The 19,491-nt window shown below is 44.5% G+C and overlaps 1 protein-coding gene across 10 annotated transcripts in view; it reads left to right on the top strand.

The window, feature by feature from the left end:
* The window catches only part of Tanc1 (tetratricopeptide repeat, ankyrin repeat and coiled-coil containing 1), a 232,318-nt gene that overhangs the window by 188,545 nt on the left and 24,282 nt on the right, over positions 1-19,491 (top strand). For all 10 annotated transcript variants that reach the window (XM_013518767.1, XM_013518762.1, XM_013518760.1 and 7 more), the window contains 5 exons: positions 3,680-3,788; positions 4,644-4,766; positions 11,956-12,192; positions 13,966-14,151; positions 16,559-16,637. In XM_013518767.1, coding sequence (XP_013374221.1) covers positions 3,680-3,788; positions 4,644-4,766; positions 11,956-12,192; positions 13,966-14,151; positions 16,559-16,637 — 734 coding nt within the window. The remainder of the gene's footprint in view (positions 1-3,679; positions 3,789-4,643; positions 4,767-11,955; positions 12,193-13,965; positions 14,152-16,558; positions 16,638-19,491) is intronic.

Here is a 19,491-nt window from a genome sequence, read left to right as displayed (position 1 = left end):
TCCAGTGTATTTGAGTAGAAGAGAAGCGATCCCTGGGTGACATTTCCTTGTTGCCCATTCAATCACAGGTCCCCATCTACTTCCATCCTAGCTTCAGTAGAGTCACAGAGCTTGTGACTTCTAGCTCAGGGAATCTGGAGCATCTCCAGAGGTGCTCACCTATGGGTCTGGGGTTGTGGTGGACCTTCAGCTCTGACGTTCCCTACCTCTTTAACATGTAACACCTTGTCTAGGGATCAGAGGTGTCTGGTTCCAAAGGGAGCCCCATTATCTGACCTGGGCGCCATCATTTATGTTAGTAGTTCTGTTTAATGTTACAAGCAGGCCAGGCCAGGATGCAGCTCTCACTGCCGGGGCTGATCCAACCACAGGATGATGGGGGAGACAAGCCTCTCTGTCTGTCTGTAATGTGACCTGGTCCAAGTTTGGGCAAGAGGTTAGGAAATGGAGAGTGCTGTCCCTTCAGATGGAGGCAAGCCCTCCCCTTCTGCCTGGCCTCAGGATGTGTCTCTGTTGTCCTCATCAGCTATGCTGTCACGGAGGATTGCCCCCTACTCCAGTAACAGAGTTGGCAAGCTGCCAGACTGTGCCCTCAGGACTGTTGCGGGCACTGGACCACATGCTGGGTCTGGAGACAAAGAGGTGAATAAGCACTTGCCAGTCCCATAGCACCTTTGCCACTCACTGACCTAATGTTGATCTGGTAGGTCTAGCCGATCTTCTGTGTTGTGGCTGTAGTTTTGTTACGTGCCACTGGGCTTGAGGTTTCTTGTGAACATTTGAACCTGGTTTGGGTCAGTACACTGTACATCCTGGTTATTCAGCCAGACCATTATAGCTAGGCAAACAGTGTGCTGGAGCGTAGCTAGTCAACAGATGTTTTTCTCAAGAACGTCGGATCATTTGCTAGAAGGACGGGCTATGGGTGTGTTTTAGACATAAAAGCAAATTGAAAGATTTCAAGGGGTGTAGATTTATTTGCTGCTGGGGTTTGTGGCAGAAGTGGTTGACTGCAGACATCAGTAAGCTTCGCTTTATTTGGGGCAATAGTGGGTGTGGGGTGACTACTGGTCAGCATCAGCATTTGCAGACTCCTGATGCTGCCATGCTCTTTTTAGTGTACACGTGAGGACATTCCTGGGATGGGGCCTACACCAAGTAGAGGCAAGAGGGGTGCTGAGGGTACAAAACCTAAGGAAATGCTCACTCTGGCTTCATGGGAATCAGCATTTCCACAAGAATCCTTGGTGCATGAGCTTCATTCCGCAAACAAAACACAGAACAATATCGGAAGGAGCATCTGCATTCACTCAGTGTTTGAGGGTCCTCTATGTGAGGAGCACTGTGTCGGCGACAGAGACTCCTAGGATAAGGACCTGCTCTTTCTCAGGGATTCTGGAAAGCAAAGTAGATGAGGAGGACAGAAAGGGACTATGAGCAATGATCTTGTGCTGTATATCAGCACAAAACTAGTAGGAAAGGAGCTACTGCATGCAGGACTTGAGGAAAGGGCGGAAAAACCTCCAGCAAGGACGCTGTTTCTGGAAAATGTTTCACTGCGTGGTGATGTTTAGATTTGGTTTTGAAAGGAGTAGCATTTCTTCCTCACCCAGTAGTTGTGTTTTTGTCCTAGTTACAGAGGAGAATCCAACACCCAGAAGCAGTTACACTTCACTTTTTAATTCTGCCTCTTTCCATAACATTTTAAACGTTACAAAAATCATCTTTTCTCTCATCAAATTTTTGTCCTATTTCAAGGGAGGGGGAAGATACTGTTTATTGTGGTGGTGTTATTATGCATGCATGCTTGCATGTGTTGCCTTTTTTGCCTAACACATCACAGGCTAGGACCCTAACAAGCTGTTAAAAAGTGTTAGAAAAGTGTCATTTTTATTTTTTTATGACTACACAAACCTCCTAGTAGATAAATTATTACGAACTTCACCATATTTTTGTTGTTAGATCTCAAAGCTATTTCTAGAATACCTACAGGCATAAAAACCATGTAAGGAATACCTTGGAGCCTTACATACCTGGATTCAGATCTCAACCCCATCAGTTCTATGTCTTTCCTGGACACACAGCCTTTTTTTTTTTTTTTTGGTTTTGTTTTTTTCCCGGTACCAGGAATTGAACTCATGACCTTGCACTTGCCAGGCAGGCGCTGTGCCGCTGAGCTAAGTCCCCAGCCCCGGACACACAAACCTTACTTCCTTATCTGTAAAAAGTATGAATATGTTCTTACTGAGAGATGGTGACTATTCAAAATGTTCTTAACAGGATCTGCTAAAACAGTTACCTATAGTTACCTTATCATAGGATAGCACACCAGAACTGCTTGGTCCTATCAAACTGTAACTCCATACTTATCAACTTTTCTGCATTCCTCCTTTCCCTCTACTCTTCCCTAGCATCTGAGTAACTACTGTTAATTTCTGTGAGCTCAGCTTGGTTATATTGCACATGAAAATGAGATTATATGGTAGTTGCCTTTCTGTGCCTGGATTATTTCACTTAACATAATGACCTCCATTCCATCTGTGTTGCTGCAAGTGATGCTGTTTCATTGTTGTTTATGGCTGAATAATTAGGTTGTTTCCATCTCTCGGCTCTTTTGAATAATGCTGCAATCAATGTGGAAATACAGATATCTCTTTACATATTGATTCATTTTCTTTGGATAAATACCCAGTAATAGGATTGCTCAATCATGTGGTAGTTCTATTTTTAATTGTTTAAGAAACTTTTATACTATTTTTCCATAGTGGTTGTACTAATTTACATTCCCACCAACATGTGCCAGGGTTCCCTTTTGTCCATATGTTCACCAGGATTTGCTATCTTTAGCCTTTTTGATAATAGCTGTTCTTACTGTAGTGAGGTGATATTTCATCACCATTTTGATTTACATTTTCCTAATTAGTAGAGGGGGAGATACTTCATAGGTGATGGTAAGCACTTCTGTCAGGAGGCGCATAACATCTTCACGTCTCCCTCTGGTGCTAGGGCTCATTGATGACCAATTCCGGAGGCCTTCAACTTCTTAGAGTTGAGCAAAGACTCACAGGCTAGAAACCATCTCCACCATTCTTTTCCCATGCTATTAACTTGAGCAATGCCTGGGTAGGACATTAATAGGTATAACAAGGCTATTGCAGATAGGAGCTATGGAAGGCATTATAGGCCATGATCTGGCAGCCAAATCCAGTCTGAGTCTTCACTTTGACTCATGGTTTCAGAGGTTTCAGTCCATGGTCACTTGGCTGTGTTGCTTCTAGGCCAGTGGTGAACGGAGCATCATGATGAAGGGGGCTCACATCATGGCAGACAGGAGGCAGAGAGAAAGAGGAAGGACTATGGAAAAATACACCTTTTAAATGCATGCCCCCAATGATCTACTTTCTCCAACTTGATGGCTGATTCTGAAAACAGCCCTGCCCTCAGCCAGAGCCTCGATATGAGCTACTCCACAGAGATAGGGGAATTTAAAAAAAGTCCTTTAAAATGACTTGAAGAGCAAGCAATATTTTTCGTCTTTGTAAAGAGGCAGCAGTTAACCCACGGTTTGTGATAGTCACAAGGAAGGCTGTTTGGGGAATGTGTGGTGACGTGTACCTGAGAGCCTGTGGTTCAGTGGAATGGGATCTTTCATCCTGAGCTTTTGTGTTTCTTGTCCTAGGAGTGGACATGCTCTTCTGGCATTCATGTTCTCTCGGCAGGAGGGCAAACTGAACCGCCAGCAGACCATGGAGCTTGGCCACCACATCCTAAAGGCACACATTTTCAAGGTAAGGCATGTTCTAGTTGGAGGAAAAGTTTCTTTCTTGTTGTTTTATGGTTTTGGAGATTTCAGACAGCTTTGTGAGCCATCTCAGAAGCGTTTCATGAGCTGCATTCCAAACACAGTTCCCCCTTCCTGCATAAAAGCAGCCACGCTCCTGACTTACTGCCACTTCCATGCACATCTCTGCATTTTATCATGAGTGTGCATCTGAATGCTACAGTTGAGGTTAACGTATTCCCTCTTTGAGTATCTTTGAAATCATCCAAATGTCTCATCCAGATGTCCTACTTCATTCATTCTCTTTTGTTTCCTTGTTATTTACTTGTCCAAGAATTTGAGCATATTGACCTATGTAATTTTGTACCGCTGGATTTCCTGATTGTGTTTGTCTTGGTAGAATTTAACATGTTCCTCTTTCCCCTGCATGTCCTATCATTTGGTCAAGATTGTTTGTGGTTGTGAGCGTTTCTTGCATCAGGAGGTACAGCATTTGTGCTTGCTTCATACTTGGTGATGCTACAAGCCTTTACTGATGACTGCATGGGCTTATTTATTCACTAGGGGTTACAGACAGTCATTCTCTAATTCTGTCATTTATTCTTCCTCGCTAAATTACTTCTGTAAATGGAAACTATCCATATCTACCATCTCTTTCCCCAGGAATATAATTCATATGGCAAAGGCATGCTGATTCTCTGACCTTTGATTTTAGGCAAGAGGGTCAGAGATTCAGGCATTCTTTGTGTGAATTTTACTCCTTTCACCACATACCTGTACCATCTGGAGCAGACTCACTTTGAAACTGATGGCTTGTGTGGGAAAGAGATGCTCAGGGGGCTCTATCTCTGGTCATTTTCAGGGCCTCAGTAAGAAGACTGGAGTCTCCTCGAGCCATCTGCAGGCCCTGTGGATTGGCTATAGCACTGAGGGGCTGTCTGCCGCCCTCGCCTCTCTCCGGAATCTCTACACACCCAATGTGAAGGTGAGCAGCCCTTTGCCTGAGGAACAGAGCCCCACTTGCCCTTTTACTCCTCCACCAGTTCTCCTACCCCTGGCAGTGGGTAGTTTGGAAAGGACAGGGAGCTTCTAACGGATAATTTTAATATGAAACACCTTTTCTTCTAGATCTTTAGCTTTTGGGCTGGCAGGAAGATACGGGTACTTGGGCTGCTCTGTGAGCACATGCAACATTTCAGAGCTTGATGTGCTGAAGCAATTTATAAAGGAAGCCAAAGGTCAATGGGAGATTTCCAGGGAAATGATTTCTCGGGTGTCTCGAGTCACTAATCTTGACCATCGCTGTGTTTCATAGGAAATTAAGCATTGATGAGTGACACAAATCGATAAGTACACAGAAAAACCATGATTAAAGATTTCATGTACACGTATGTTTCTGATCATGGAAAGTGTGTTCGATCGGTTGTTTGCTAAGCCAACAACTTCTTTGCTCCCTGGTCAGTGGCTTTGACATCAAAATATAGTGATACCTCTGTTGATGAATCAGTTTTTCCATGATTCTAGTTGAAAACTGAACTGGATGAGAACTGAATCAAATTTCCCCATAAGTTCCTCATTGAACCTCACCATTGAATTTGATTCGGTGGTTATCCTCCTTATCTTGTGACCAAAATCATGGAAAGAATCAAATTTGTGAACCAAGATAACACTGTATTTTACTCTGCTTTGTAAGATAGATTTTCTTTCCCCATTTAATGCAGTTTAAATATGGAATCCATGTAAAAGCTAAATATCTGGTTAAGGCCACAAAGAAATGTTCAGGACTTTTGTCCCAGGGTTGAGGCTACTTGCCATTGAGCCAGGTCTTTCCCCTTAAATCTCTCATATGAAATGATCATCATACCTATCTTCTCTCTTAGCAACACAAAGGAGACTCAACATGGTCATCCAGTGAAGGATTAGGCAAAGCCCTGGCTCAGGAGTTTCCAGGCATCTGAGGGCCACTTCTCCTCACTTATGTTCTTCATACCCACCTGGGAGAGGGGCACATGTGCCAGAAATGGAGTCATAGGAGACATGGGGACACTCTTAGGATGCTTTTCTGCCTGTCCTTCCCTGCTGTCCACACACCTCATCCTCAGCACCCACACTCTGGAGATAACTTTGTCTTATTCCCTGCGTCTGATTAGAGATGTATTCTGCTGCCTATTCTCTCTGCATCTCCCTGGTGATTCTGAGAAGTGAGGGTGTCACAAAGTTTCCTAGGCTCCTGAGGAGGACCTAGCACTGCTTTGAGTGTGGGGATTCCCAGCCTAGAACCCTGCTGCCATAGAATAGAGAGAGACCACTGTCCATGGTTGGACACAGGTGGTGTCTTTGCAGAGATTAAAAATGCACCTTGTCCAGGAGGAACCAGCCCCCATCAGAGATGGAGGGTGATGGGCAGAGGGAGTGTTGGACTTTAGGTTTGACTCCCTGACTTTGGCCAGTTGACTTTGAGCAGAGCACTTCTGTGGAACTGCCCCAGGGACCCTGTGTTCTGCCCTGCCTTATGCCTGCCTCTTTGTATTATCACTCACCTCCAGGCTGGTAGATGTCAGTGCTTGGGTCTCCACTGAACCTACATGCAGGTTTTTAGAGGTGGATGGGCAGGAATTCTCTTCCTACCCCCCAACCCCCACCCCAGTACTGGGGGGCTAGACCTAAAGTTTTCCTACTGATCTACATCCCCATTGTTTTTCTTTTTCTTTTTTATTTTGAGACAGGCTTTCCCTAAATTGCCCAGGCTGGACTTAGATTTCTTTTTTTTTTTTGGTTTTTCTCCGGTACTGGGAACCAAACTCACGACCTTGCACTTGCCAGGCAGACGCTTTGCCACTGAGCTAAATCCCCAGCCCCTTGGACTTAGATTTCTGATCCACTTGCTACCACACCCAGCAGGAAACCTTTTATATCGTACAGGCTAAGAACCAGCTCCAAGCTGCTGCTCTTGGTCAGAGGGAATGCTTACTTTCTAGATGAAGAAAAAAAAAGATGGAGGATATGGCTCTTGTAGTTTAGATTTCCCATATAAAGGATGCTGCATTAAGAATTTTTTCATTTATATTTTATAAAAATTAGAATTTAGAGTATGATAATAACATTGTTTCATTTCTCATGCTAGCTAATAGTATATCATTTGGCTTCTCCATAATTAGTAAAACTGTACCAAATAAGAATAAGAATGACAATATCTGTTTTCAGTACTGTAATGAATTTATGGACACAGAAGTTATTTAACATGGAGAAAAGTAAATGGGAAATGTCATACTCTACTGAATACGAATTTTTAAAATAGCAAATTAAAAGATACAACATAATAATGAAATGAGTTTGGCTCTCCTGGGATTATAAACCTTTCTCTGTAAGTATTTGCAATTTGAAGAGTTGTTCATTTTTACTTTGCTTTATAAAACTCTATTGTCACCTACATTTACAACTTGGTTATAGAACCTTAAGGTTTTCCATTATGCTTCTGGTTATTATTAAATTATTTTTTTAATCTTTCAAAGGTGAAAAAGGTTTTCACAGAATCTTGAGCAAATTACAGTAATTTAAAATTATGCATGCAATTAAGGAACTTTTTTAAAGAGAGTATTAAATGTTGTCATACAGGAATGAATGTCATTTTGAGCAATAATTGCAGTTTGCCACTTTGGTAAATTAAAGTGACTTGCTCTGGAATGCTTACTTAGTAATTTCAGAGGCATGCCAGTGATTTCTAGCACTATTGCCTCCCGTTGCCAGGTCAGGGTTGTGCCAGCATGCACCCAGCTGGCCCACTGGGGTCCTTGCCACTGGCACCTCCAGGCTCCCATCCAGCTGTTTGTTTTTGCTGTTGTGTCTCACAGGACTGGCTGCCAGCCACAGGGTGCAGACTTGGAGAATTCAGGTTGTGAGACTTTGCTCAGGCAGGGAGAAGGCAGGGAGAGCAGGAATGAGACATGCACTTGGCCTCACTTCTCTTGGCAGGGGGCAGAGGAGCCAGTCACCTTCTGCATCCCAATTAGAGCACATTTGGTAACAGCTATGCCCGTGTGAGCTTCTGGAATAGACAGTGAGGAGATTGTGACTCGCTTCATGACCGAACTGGTCAGCATCTCCCCTATCCCTGTGATCATTTTACTTGGCCTGTACCCACTGTCCTTCTTGATTTTCTTACATTCATTAAATCTATAACTTTATAGATAACATTGCCGCTTTCAAGTGTTAGGCAAGGAGCGCTTGTGAAGATTGTTGGAAAATATCCATGCAGTTGGGAAAAATTTATAGGATGAATCATATTGCCACCTTCCTTTAGGTAGCTTGGCCACCTAGAGCTGCTGCTCTGCTGCCAACTGCTCTGTGACAGTGACCAGTGCTCTGGGGTCATCTTTGCTGTACTTGCTCTGATCCTTAGTTTTCTCACCTACAAAATGGAGTGGACAAAAAACCTTGTCTCGTAGATTGATCAGAAACCTCACTGCTTAAGCTCTTGAGAAAGTGCCTGGCATGTTTTACATGCCCAGGTGAGGTGTTTTTATTGGTGTTTTGCCTCATCTCCGGATTGGTGGCTGCTGCAGACACCTGGAAATTTCTGGATGAGCCTTATGAACAAAAGCTGCCTGCCTGGATTCTGACAGTTGTGGTGAGTCAGGTCTGTCCACCCTCCAGTCTCCCTGCTGCCCTGTGCTGTGAATGGCCTGGGAGGAAAAGGGCAGATCTTTAGGTTACCAGGGACCTGTGCTTTTGTCCCTTCTGAAGACTGTACAAAGAAGTTATTGTAACAGTAGCAGTTAATACTTTTTAGAGCCTATGGGATACTGAGTGCTATGCTAAGTGCCTTATGTGTGTGTGTGTATACACACACACACACACATACATACATTATTTACTCATCCATTTTTAATCTTCATAACATTGGCTCAAGTGAAACTGTATCTCCATTTTTCAGTTGAGGGAATACGGGTTTAGGATTGGTAGCATTCCCCCATTCACACAGCTGGAGAGGTACCTGAAGCTCAGTACACGCGCACCATGTCAGCAGGTGCATTCATCACCTGGTGTGTTTACAGACCTGCCTCTGAGTAGATTCACTGGGGAGCGCTGAGTGCCACAGCCTCAGTCCCAGTTAAGTCAGAATCTCCAAGGGTGGGGCACAGGCACTGGAAACTTTCATGCTCCCAGGGGTTTCAGGGCAGAGCAGGGTTGAGAACTACAGATCAGGGAGGATCCATAAACTAGTGGGAGGTTATGTGGTAAAAATACCTGCACCGTTGTACCAACAAAAGAGATGTTTTTCCCAGGAGCAGATAAAGCATGAATTGATGACAAATGTCATTTGGAAAGCTCTGCTTTTAAGCACATACCTTCCAGGTGAAGTCCTGTAAGGCATTCACCATAGCTGAATGTGTATCTTCCCACTTTGTTTGCAAAGAAAAGTTGTTGGGCAGAATGGGGTGGTGTCCTGCTTGTTTTGTAAAGAGGCATCTGCAGCATAGAGAGGTTGGGTAATTTTCTGAGAGTCACACAGTGAGTTAAAGTGGCTGTTGAGAATTCAGACCACTCAGTGGGTCTCGAGAAAGGATGGGGTTGGTGAGTTGAGGACATGGTAACTGACCAGCAGAGTCATCCAAGGAATTTACAAACTTTCCTCCCCTGTGGTCTCTTCCTGTGCTTATATATCATCTATACTCCTCTCACTCTGAACTGGCTTCCTAGGGCTTGAGAATAAAATTTCCAAGTACTTTTTTAGCATAACATTATTCTTACCATGAAGTTAATGGTTATTTAAAGGGAAAAATTATAAAGCCCTTACTTTATTTAGCACTTAGAATTTTAAAATACTTTTGACTTAGACTTGAATCTAGTGGTTTTAAGAGTGAACCTATGTAGATTGGTATCAGACAGAATGAGGTTGTTCACCTGAGCCTCACATTAAGTCAGTGTTAGGACAGGAACACTTTTCTGATCTCTTGCCTACTCTGTGTTTTTTGCCTTCCCGTGCACAGCTGCTGGTTGGCAGTGGGAGGCTAGACGCGAGAGGCTGGGTTGGTGCAGACCTGGGTGTGGCTACTTCATGGTTCTTCTTATGGGGTGAACAACTGAGCTGATGGTCACGGTACCTTTTGGCTCCACAGGACCTCCTCATCACTTTTTTATGTGATTTGTCCTTCCTTACGCGTACATGATGGCTCTAGTGGTGTGTGGGGTCCATGCCCATGGGGGGCTTTGTATGCCTGTCTTCTTCTCTGTGAACTTAGAACCAGTGCCTGATGCAGTGGGCTAAGCCAAGAAACAGCATGCTGAGGGATGGAGAGGGCCTGAGGTTGGTTAGTACATAGGTTGGGGTATTCTGTGCAGTGTGGGGCACTTCTCTCAGGAGCGATCCTTTGACATCTGTGTCTAGACAATGAGGAGACCTAGAAGGGCAGGGGCCCTCAGGCTGGAGCTTGCTTGGCATTGTTTCAGATTTGCCTTGGGGCTAGGGCGCTTCAGTGGAAGATGCCAAGGGAGGGACCTCTGAGAAGGGCGGAGAGGAAGCCAGAGTCCCAGATCTGTGGGGTTCAGGCTTCCACAGTAACCAAGACAATTCAGATTTTACGTGTTGGATTCTAACTTATCAGTATGTCATTGTACACCCTAGTTTCACCATCCGGCAGTATCTGTCTCCCACACCTTTCAGTTTGTAAATGTTCTCTCAGCTACTATAGTGACACATGTCACTGAAATGCCTTAAATTTTATATGCCTATCTTTCTGTAGCTTTTAATGATCCCCATGTATTAATGATCTCCAGCCAAATAAATGACACAGTCTCCATGGTTTTCATGTATAATGGGCAGCCCTGAAGTCCTGCTGGGGATTGGCAGGGGAAATGATGGATGCAGGTCAGGCTACTGAAGGGAAACGTTTGAAGAAACTTACTGGGCATCTTAGTAGGTGTGGAGGGAGCATCATGCCTTTCTGGTGACTTGGAGATTTGAAGGAAATACTGAGCTAGCTAAATTTTGCATATATTCAGTGACTTTATTTTGAAATCTGTAGATACAGTATTTTCCCTGATACCTGCATCTACGGTGTTGAGTAAATGGTGGGTATAGTAATTAGTAAAAGCAGTGGGAGAGTCTCCAGCAGTACTGTGTTGCCAACGGTCCTGGGGCACACAAACATTCTCTTATGTCCCACTTTTTCTTTAGGAATACATCATACGAGGAAAAGGGGATATTTGTATTTTTTTTTTGGCTTGATCTCATTAATTATTTAATCTTCTGATTATTGTTTAATTGCCAGAAAATGAAGTTTCAATTTCTGTTTAGGATAAATAGGGACTTTTTTCAAAGTATGATTCCCAAACGAGCAGCATCTGCATCTCATGAGAACTCATTAAAATGCACCAATACCTCCTGAATCGGAAGGCAGGGGGCTACACCTACTTAAATTTTTATTTTCAATTGTGATTACAAAAATGCGTAAGAAGAAATTTACCATTTTAAGTGCACCGTTCAATAAAGTATATTGACATTGTTGAGCAGTAAGTCCCTAGAACTTTTCATCTTGTAAAACTAAAACTCTGTGCATTAAACAGCTGTCACTTTTCCTCTTTGCCTGGGATCTGAGACCCATCATTCCACTTTCTGTCTCTATGCTTTTGACCACTCTAGATCTGATTAAGTATGTCATACAGTGTTTGTCCTTTTGCACCTGACTTATTTAACTTAAGATATCTTCATATTCATCTCTGTTGTTTCATGTGTCAGAAATTTCTCCCTCTTAAAGACTGAATAATATTCCACTAGATGTTTGACCACATTTGCTTAAACCATTCATCTCTTGTTGGGCACTGGAGTTGCTTCTGCCTCTTGGCTTTGTGAAAGATGCTGCAGTGAAGAAAGCTCTTTGGGATCTAGCTTTCAGTTATTTTGGCTATATACACGGATAGGCAGCTGCTGGATCACAGGGTGGTTTCGTTTCTGAGTTGTGGAGAGCACCATTGGTTTTCCATCATGGGTGTTCCATTTTACTTTCACCTCAGTGAAAATGTGCATTATTCCCATGTTCTCCTGATTGGTGTCTGCACACACATCTAAGATTAAAATTAAACAAAAAGGTGAAGACACTGCTCTTCTCCTCAAAGGTTGGTGATCCTGACAAGCATGTGAGAAATTAATCTTGTTGGGGGACATTGTCCAACAGGTGAGCCGTCTCCTGATTTTGGCAGGGGCCAATGTGAACTACAGGACCGAAGTATTAAACAATGCCCCCATTCTGTGCGTCCAGTCTCACCTCGGCCATGAGGAAGTTGTCATCTTGCTCCTGGAATTTGGTGCCTGCTTGGATGGAGTGTCGGAGAACGGCATGACTGCACTCTGCTACGCAGCAGCTGCCGGCCACATGAAGCTGGTGTGTCTGCTGACAAAGAAGGGGGCGAGGGTAAGCAGCAGCCTTCCTTGCTGGGGGGGATGGCCAGGGCGCAGGTAGGGTTGGAAATCTCTGGAATTGTTGCTCACAGGCCAGCCTCACTTTGTCTCTGCATTGTGGGGCCATCTTTGCAAAGCCTGCAGGTGCCAATGACCTAGAACTTAATTGTAAAATTTAACATGGCATCACCACTGGTTGCAAAGATTTTAAGTGTTTTCTTTTATTCCCTTCTCCTTTTGTCATCCCATTTTATTTCGTGTCCTCTTAAAACAATCACACAAGCACTAGAAGGTGCAAGAAGCCATGTGCTTGAGCTACTTATCCTCTCTCTCCTTGCTCAGAGGCAAGTTCCTGAGCCCCTACTTACTTGGGTTTCTTCTCATTTGCCAGGTGGGAACCAGGTAGAGTCACCCACAGTGCGCCTTGCTGCAAGAGCCTTAACTCAGCCTGAATGTGAAGTAGCTGTGTGTTATGAGTTACTGCAGAGTTATCCATGTTAACACTTTAAGTGAGAGGGTACTGAGCTCACAGTAAACTCCTAGGCTTACTATGAACATTTTGTTGACAGATATGTCTTTTGAATAACAGGTCAACCACTAATAATCATCTTTCACCATATTAGGAGATTTAAAGATAAAAATCTAGTAGAACATTAGGCTCTCGTAGCTATGTAGTGTCTGTCTGTCTGTCTGTGGGTCTGTTTCTGTCTTAGTCTCTCAACATTTGAGACACCTGAGCATCAGATGGATGCTCAGGAGGAAGGAGGAAGGGGATTTTGGCTCCGCTGGGACAGTGGTGCCTCATTGCTGCACACCACACACTTCCATTTCCACAGCTGAGCTCAGTTTACTCTTTCGCTTTACACTGGGACCAGCAGGCCCTCTCCCATGGTAACTGAAAGCTCTGCAGAAGGGATCCACCCGTCATGTTGGTAGCTCTTGCAAAGCCTTTGGATGAGGATTCAGAGCTCCCCAGGCTGTGCAGGCATGGTGGAACTGGGCCCTAGGCGCCTCTTCAGCCCCAGTATTCATAGGTGTAGACATGGGGAGATGGGCTGCCTGCTGTCTGGGGTCTTTTGAGGGTTTTGAGACAGGCTGTTGTTATATAGGTCAGGCTCACTGAGGACTTGCTGTATAGCCCAAGCTGACCTTGAACCCACAATCCCCCTGCCTCAGCCTCCCAAGCATTGGGATTACAGGCACCCTTTGGCCCTTTAGCAAGTGTGCAGCACACGCACACTCTCCCTTGGTGGCTACCCTCCCCAGTTTTGTGGCCAACCACTTTACATGCCAACATGTCCCAGGTTGCCTGCCTGAGCAGTTTCTCTTCCTGGACTTTCTCATTCAGAGTTATGTTTCTAGATCCTGCCCTGTCTTCTCTGGCTGCCCTGGCTCAGTGACCAAAGAACTGTTCTTCTCTCCCAAATCACAATTTCTTCACAGTAGATACCACCCTTGCACCCAGTTGGGAAGCACAGGACTTTGTCAGTGTTGGACTGTGTCCTCATACACATTCCCAGGAGAACCGAGAGCTCCATGCAGTTCCCTGGACATTTGGTCGGGTGGTGTTTTGTGAACATTGGTCCTGTAAAGGGACCTAACGCCTTGATCAGTGCTCTCATTGCTGGGAAGAAAACCAGATAGACTTGCGTGCTGCCAAGGAAGGGAGTAGGATTACAGACCTGTATCCACTTGATGCCAGAGGTGTTTGCACAGTGCTTGGGTCACCTGCCTTTTCACAGGAAAGGGGTTCTTACCTGTGCCCTCCCCTGCTCTTACTCCACAGGTGGACCACTTGGATAAGAAAGGCCAGTGTGCTCTTGTCCACAGTGCCCTGCGGGGCCATGGTGACATTCTCCAGTACCTACTGACCTGTGAGTGGTCACCGGGCCCTCTGCAGCCCGGTGCACTGAGGAAGAGCCAAGCCTTGCAGCAGGCACTGACAGCGGCTGCCAGCATGGGCCACAGCTTGGTGAGTGGGCCTCGGGGCTCCTTCCTGGGAAAGGGAGGCTGCCATCCAGGGGTCACCTGTTTGCTCCAGTTGTCACCTTCTAAGCTGTGAGCCTGTGACACACTGGAGGAATGAACAGAAGACAGGGATTCTAAGAACCAGCCATTTGCTCTGGTCACGTGCTTGGGCCTTCTGGTGGCATCACACCTTTTCCGGAGCAAGGCCTGAACGTGACGGGACAGCCGGGCTTGCTCTTCCCGTGCAAGGCCTCGTGCTCGGTGCTCACTCTACACCCTGCCTCCTGCGTCTCTCTTCCTCCCCACACTACTTTTACCCTCCACCCTGCTGTCTTACATTTTTTCCACCTTTGATTCATTTTTTTTGTCCTTGTAATCTTTTAAAAATAATCACATGGAGTCCTAGTTCTAAAGTCATTCTTGAGCATGTGAAGGATTTTTTAAAATAGAACTGTAATGCTTTGATAGCATTTAAGAATGCTTGTCATTTGCAGTTCCTACCCTGAAGGAAAACTTCATGCAGCAGTTAAATAGAGCATTTATTTCTGGTAGATGTCAGTATTCCTCAGTTTGAAGATTTAATTGTCATTTCCTGACCTGTGTCTAAGCTTTGTGATTTTAATAACATTTTACTCATGCTCTTCTGTGTGTTTCTCTATTATCTTCAAGCAATTAGAGGTGCCAGCATTTGGTAAGATTCTTTCCCCAAAATGGCATAAACTAAATTTGCATGCCAAGCTGGATGCCTGACATTTGGCACTTAAAAACAGGGCAGAAACATACAAGCATACACTGCTGGCTGGCTGATTTTTGGCGTTTCAAACACTTAAAGCTCATGTAAAATATACAGAGAGAGTGTTAAGTACATATATTGTGAATGTACACTTTTTTCCTTTCTGAACTGTTCCCTAAATCTGAGTGAAATCTGAATATGAAAAATCACCACCAGGAGCACACTGCACACACCATGTACAGGTAGAACCTTTACCTCAGTTCATGTTTTCCCCTCATTTGAAAACTGGCCAGGAGGAATGTCGAGCAAAGTCCATCTCAGCACAGCCAGTAATCATTTCATGGAAAAAAGCAGGCCTTAGCCACTGAGGACTTGAAAGGTGGATTGGTTTGTTAATGTTGTTGTACCAAATTTCACGCTACAAACAGCACACATTTAGTCTTAGAGTTCTGAGGGACAGAAGTCTAAAATGACAGTATGAGGAAGCCAGTGTTCTTTGGCAGGCTCCAAGGGCAGAATCTGTTACTAGGCTTTTGTACCCGACTCCGACCCCCCCGCTTTTTGTACTGGGACTGGAACTCAGAGCCTTGTGCTTGCCAGGCAGGCGCATGCTTTTAATGTTTTGGGTTTTTAAAAATTTTTATTTTGAGATGAGTCTTGCTAAGTTGCCCAGGTTGGGCTTAAACTTATAACCTTCCTGCCTCAGCCTCCCAGAATGCTGAGATTATAGATATATGTCCCCATGCCTGATTCTTCCCTAGCTTTTTGAGGATTATCTTGGGTTACCGCTGTATACTGAGCCCGTGGTCTCTTGGAGTGGGTCAGTCTCAACTGCCGTGCCTGTCATTCTATCTCCTCCTTTTTCTGATTCCTCCTGAGTTCTTCTTGAACTGCTGTGGATGTGTTAGATGTGTAGCAGATACACCATATACCCTGGTAACTCAGGGTAATCACTCCATTTTAAGATCAGTAATCGTGTCTGCAGTCATATCTCTTGACATTTAAGGGACATTCCCAGGTTTGTGGGGTTAGTGTACATGTTTCCAAACTATCACTCAGGCACCACGAAAGCTTTGTCTTACTCTCCTGTTGCTGCTGTTGCTCAGGATAAACATGGGCTGTGGTCTGGACACATATCTTCTGGCTCCCTGAGAGCCAGCTTTCTTGCCTTTGTACCTGTAACCCAACTTGCTCTTGGGCAGGAAAATGCCCAGAAGGGAAAAGAATAATGCTGCCAGTCTGAAAATCATTTGGATAATACTTTAAAAAAAATTTTTTTTTTGTTATAAAATGTATCTCCTTATTTTCCTTTCTTGTGAAAAATGGATTCACCATCATTTGGTGATTTATGCAGAAACTGCACTTTATATGATCTGCCGTGTCCTTTGTTGATTAGGCTGGCATATTTGGGTCAGGTTGGAATTCATTAGAATTCTGAGTACCTAGTAATTCTGAACAGTGTTGCTGAAATTCACTGAGATTTTTTTTTTAATTTCTCTGCAAGTGAAAGTGTGACTAGCATACGAATTATGCTTGAAAATGGTTTTCATTATATTTTATCTCCTAGTGCAGCATGAGATAATAATGGTTAAAAAACAACACTCTCCTTTGATATGTGGAATATAATAAGCACCTATTGCTATGAGAACTCATTAAATCACCTTGCCACTTCTGACAGGTGGTCCAGTGCTTGCTGGGAATGGAAGAGGAACATGAAATAGAACTCAATGGCACTGACACACTGTGGGGAGAAACAGGTAATTATGCTTCCACTGCTTGTAGTCCAGGGCAGCTTGCTTCATGTTTGAGCCCCCGTTGTGGCCTAATTGTCTTAAGACTGACTTGTGGTGCATGTAGACCTATTTTTATTTTATTGCAAGGCATTTGAAGTTTAAGGCTTTTTAAACTTTCCAAACAAGCACTAAAGCTTTGCGAGAAGCATATAAAATTTGAATCATTTTGAATTAGACCAGAAGCTACCATGCCTCTAAGGAATGTCATGTGGAAATACTTAAGTAAGGTATTCCGGTTCGCCAAGTTGTCACTTGTCTTAACCCGTCTGAGTGTCCTATGACTTGTGCAAAATGGGACAGGCAGGAACTTCCATCCCAATTTTAAGTGAATCAGAGAGGTTCAGTGGGGAGGCTTGGGCCTGCCTTGCCTTGTAGGGTGAAAGCAGAGGTCAGGCCTCAGAGGCCCTATCTAAAATACTGCATGCGATTGGTCTGTTTCCAGCGGTTTGGGATGTGTGTGTTTAACTAGATTGGGAAGAAAGCCAGAAATGAGTGCATTTTAATGGAGATTAAAATTAAGTTAATGAACGTAGTATTGCTTTGAAACTTTCTGCTTGAGCTGGTATTAAAAATCGATGACTTTAAATCATGAGTTATTTTTTAGTAGATATAAGTAGGGATATTTAAGGTGCATTTCCAAGCTGTGTTCTGTGTATGTACATAGTGTATGTGATTTCCATTTCTCCTGCCCATGTTTGTTTCCAAATATGTCTAAATTATTTTCTAATAAGCCAGATGGTGGTGTGGAGAGATTATTAGTGAATTCACATTTAGAAAAAGCCTCTGGGGCTGGGGATTTAGCTCAGTGGCAGAAGTGCCTGCCTGGCAAGCGCAAGGTTGTGAGTTCGACTCCTGGTACTGGAAGAAAAACAAAACAAAACAAAACAAAACAAAAAACTAGAAAAAGCCTCAGGTTTTTCTGGTGGGGGTATAGGCCTGCTCTGTAGAGCCCATGGTTCTCTTTAGGGCTGCCGCCAGCAGCTTGGATCCTGTCACTTCCTGTGGGAATGGAGGAGGAGTGGGCCAGGCCCTGACTGGAGAAAACACCAGACTCCAGACCGTATGCGCTATGTGTGGTGCCAACAGCGCACAGACTTACGTACCACCACTAGCTCTTTCTGGAGCTCCTCCCCACCCTTCTAAATAAGGAACAGTTCCATCAGTTTTCTTTTGTGCCATGGGCAGCTGTGTAGCCAAGCAGATAAGAACATGACTCTGCTGGTAGCCAAAAAACCCAAATCTGCACTCCCTCGGATTGCCTGGGAAAGCACCTTGGGACAAGTTTCTTTGCCTCCTTTTCAAATGAGGCAAATAGTGCCTGCTTTTTAGGAGCAAGATGAAGACTACCTAAGATAAAGCAGCCTTGCCCAAGTGTTCCCAGTGATGAGAACCTACAGGACATGGGTCACATGCTCTTACTCGTGCGGGCTAGGGAGAGCCCATGGTCCTATGTTCTCAGAAGGCATCGCTACTCCTGGTGTCATAAAGGACAGAAGTGCAGCAGAGCAGTTAAGAGAGTCTGACATGCAGTTTAGACCAGAGCCTCCAAGGACAGCAGGAGGAATACCATTTCCAAAGTTCAAGTGGCAGTATCAAGCTTCGGCATTCAAGGTGACTTTTCTGGAGAAGCTTTGTATGAGCTACATATTTTTTCTTGGGATGAACAGTCCAGAAATTCAGCATTTTCTCCCTTGAGATCCTGTCAGTCAGTTGATGGCTAAAAAAATATATATGAGAAACTGCAGACTTCCCACCAATCCTTTTTTTTTTTAGTATAAGCAATATCCCTCAGTTTCTGAAGATGAGAAGTCTGGGCTGGGTTCTCTGTTTGATGGTCTTACCAGCCTACAATCCAGGTATTGGCCTGAGCTGTATTCCCATCAGAGACTCAACTGCTTCCAGGCAGGGAGGTTGCTGGCAGAATTCATATCCTGGCAGTTGTCCGTCTGGTCTTAGTGAGAAGATACAGAATAGTTCAGCCCTGTCGTGCAAAGTCTCATGCACAGCCTTCAGACCACTCTGTGGGCTGGGAAGCAGTTACTGCCTGCTGTAGCAGGCATGAGGTGAACTTCATCAGCCAAGAGGTTTTGTTTTGTTTTATTTGAGAAATTTTTTAAAAGTCCTAACATTTAAGCTAAGAACAGGTAAGCTAAACACTATTTTTCAGGCTTAAAGAGCCATGGAGGTTCTCTACACACCATGTGTCAGTAAAACCAACCTGGCCTTTTCTCCCTAGTCTTTTCCTTTGGTAGTTGTGGAGACTGAACTTAGGGCATCATGCATGCTATGCTGGCACTCTATCAATGAGCCACACCCTGAGCTCTTTCTGTTTTTTGAGGCAAGGTCTCAAGTTGCCTAGGCTAGGCTCAAGCTTGTGATCTTCCTGCCTCAGCTTCCCCTGTAGCTGGAAAGACAGGCATGCACCATTGCACCTCGCTCTTCTGTTGTCTTATGATATCTTTCACCTGTGCTCCTTCAAAAATTTCCCCCACTGTCTGCCCTGAGGCCTCCCACTTTCTAGGTGTGCTTGTTAAGGGAGGACTTTGAAATCTCTCAGAGGAAGTTTTAAGTGAGAGACCATCGGCACATGTGGGGCTTTACTTGCGTGTTTACCATACTTGCCAGGTGAGGTCTGTGCTTGGGGTTGGCAGTGTGGAGTCCATTTTCTGTGACCCCACACGTGGGAATGAGAGTGGATGAGCCAGGCTCAGAGGCAGCCTACAGAGAACAGGAGGCTGTGACGGCCCCCAGCCGGCATGGGATGTACTGCCTGGCACCCCCTCATTGCCATCAGCACCTTCAGAACTGAAAGTGATTA

The sequence above is a fragment of the Chinchilla lanigera genome, unplaced genomic scaffold, assembly GCF_000276665.1.
Source record: "Chinchilla lanigera isolate Chin_1 unplaced genomic scaffold, ChiLan1.0 scaffold00048, whole genome shotgun sequence".
In the NCBI taxonomy this organism is placed as follows: domain Eukaryota; kingdom Metazoa; phylum Chordata; class Mammalia; order Rodentia; family Chinchillidae; genus Chinchilla; species Chinchilla lanigera.
Note: the sequence above shows the minus strand (reverse complement) of the source record. Positions and strands in the feature narration are given on the sequence as shown.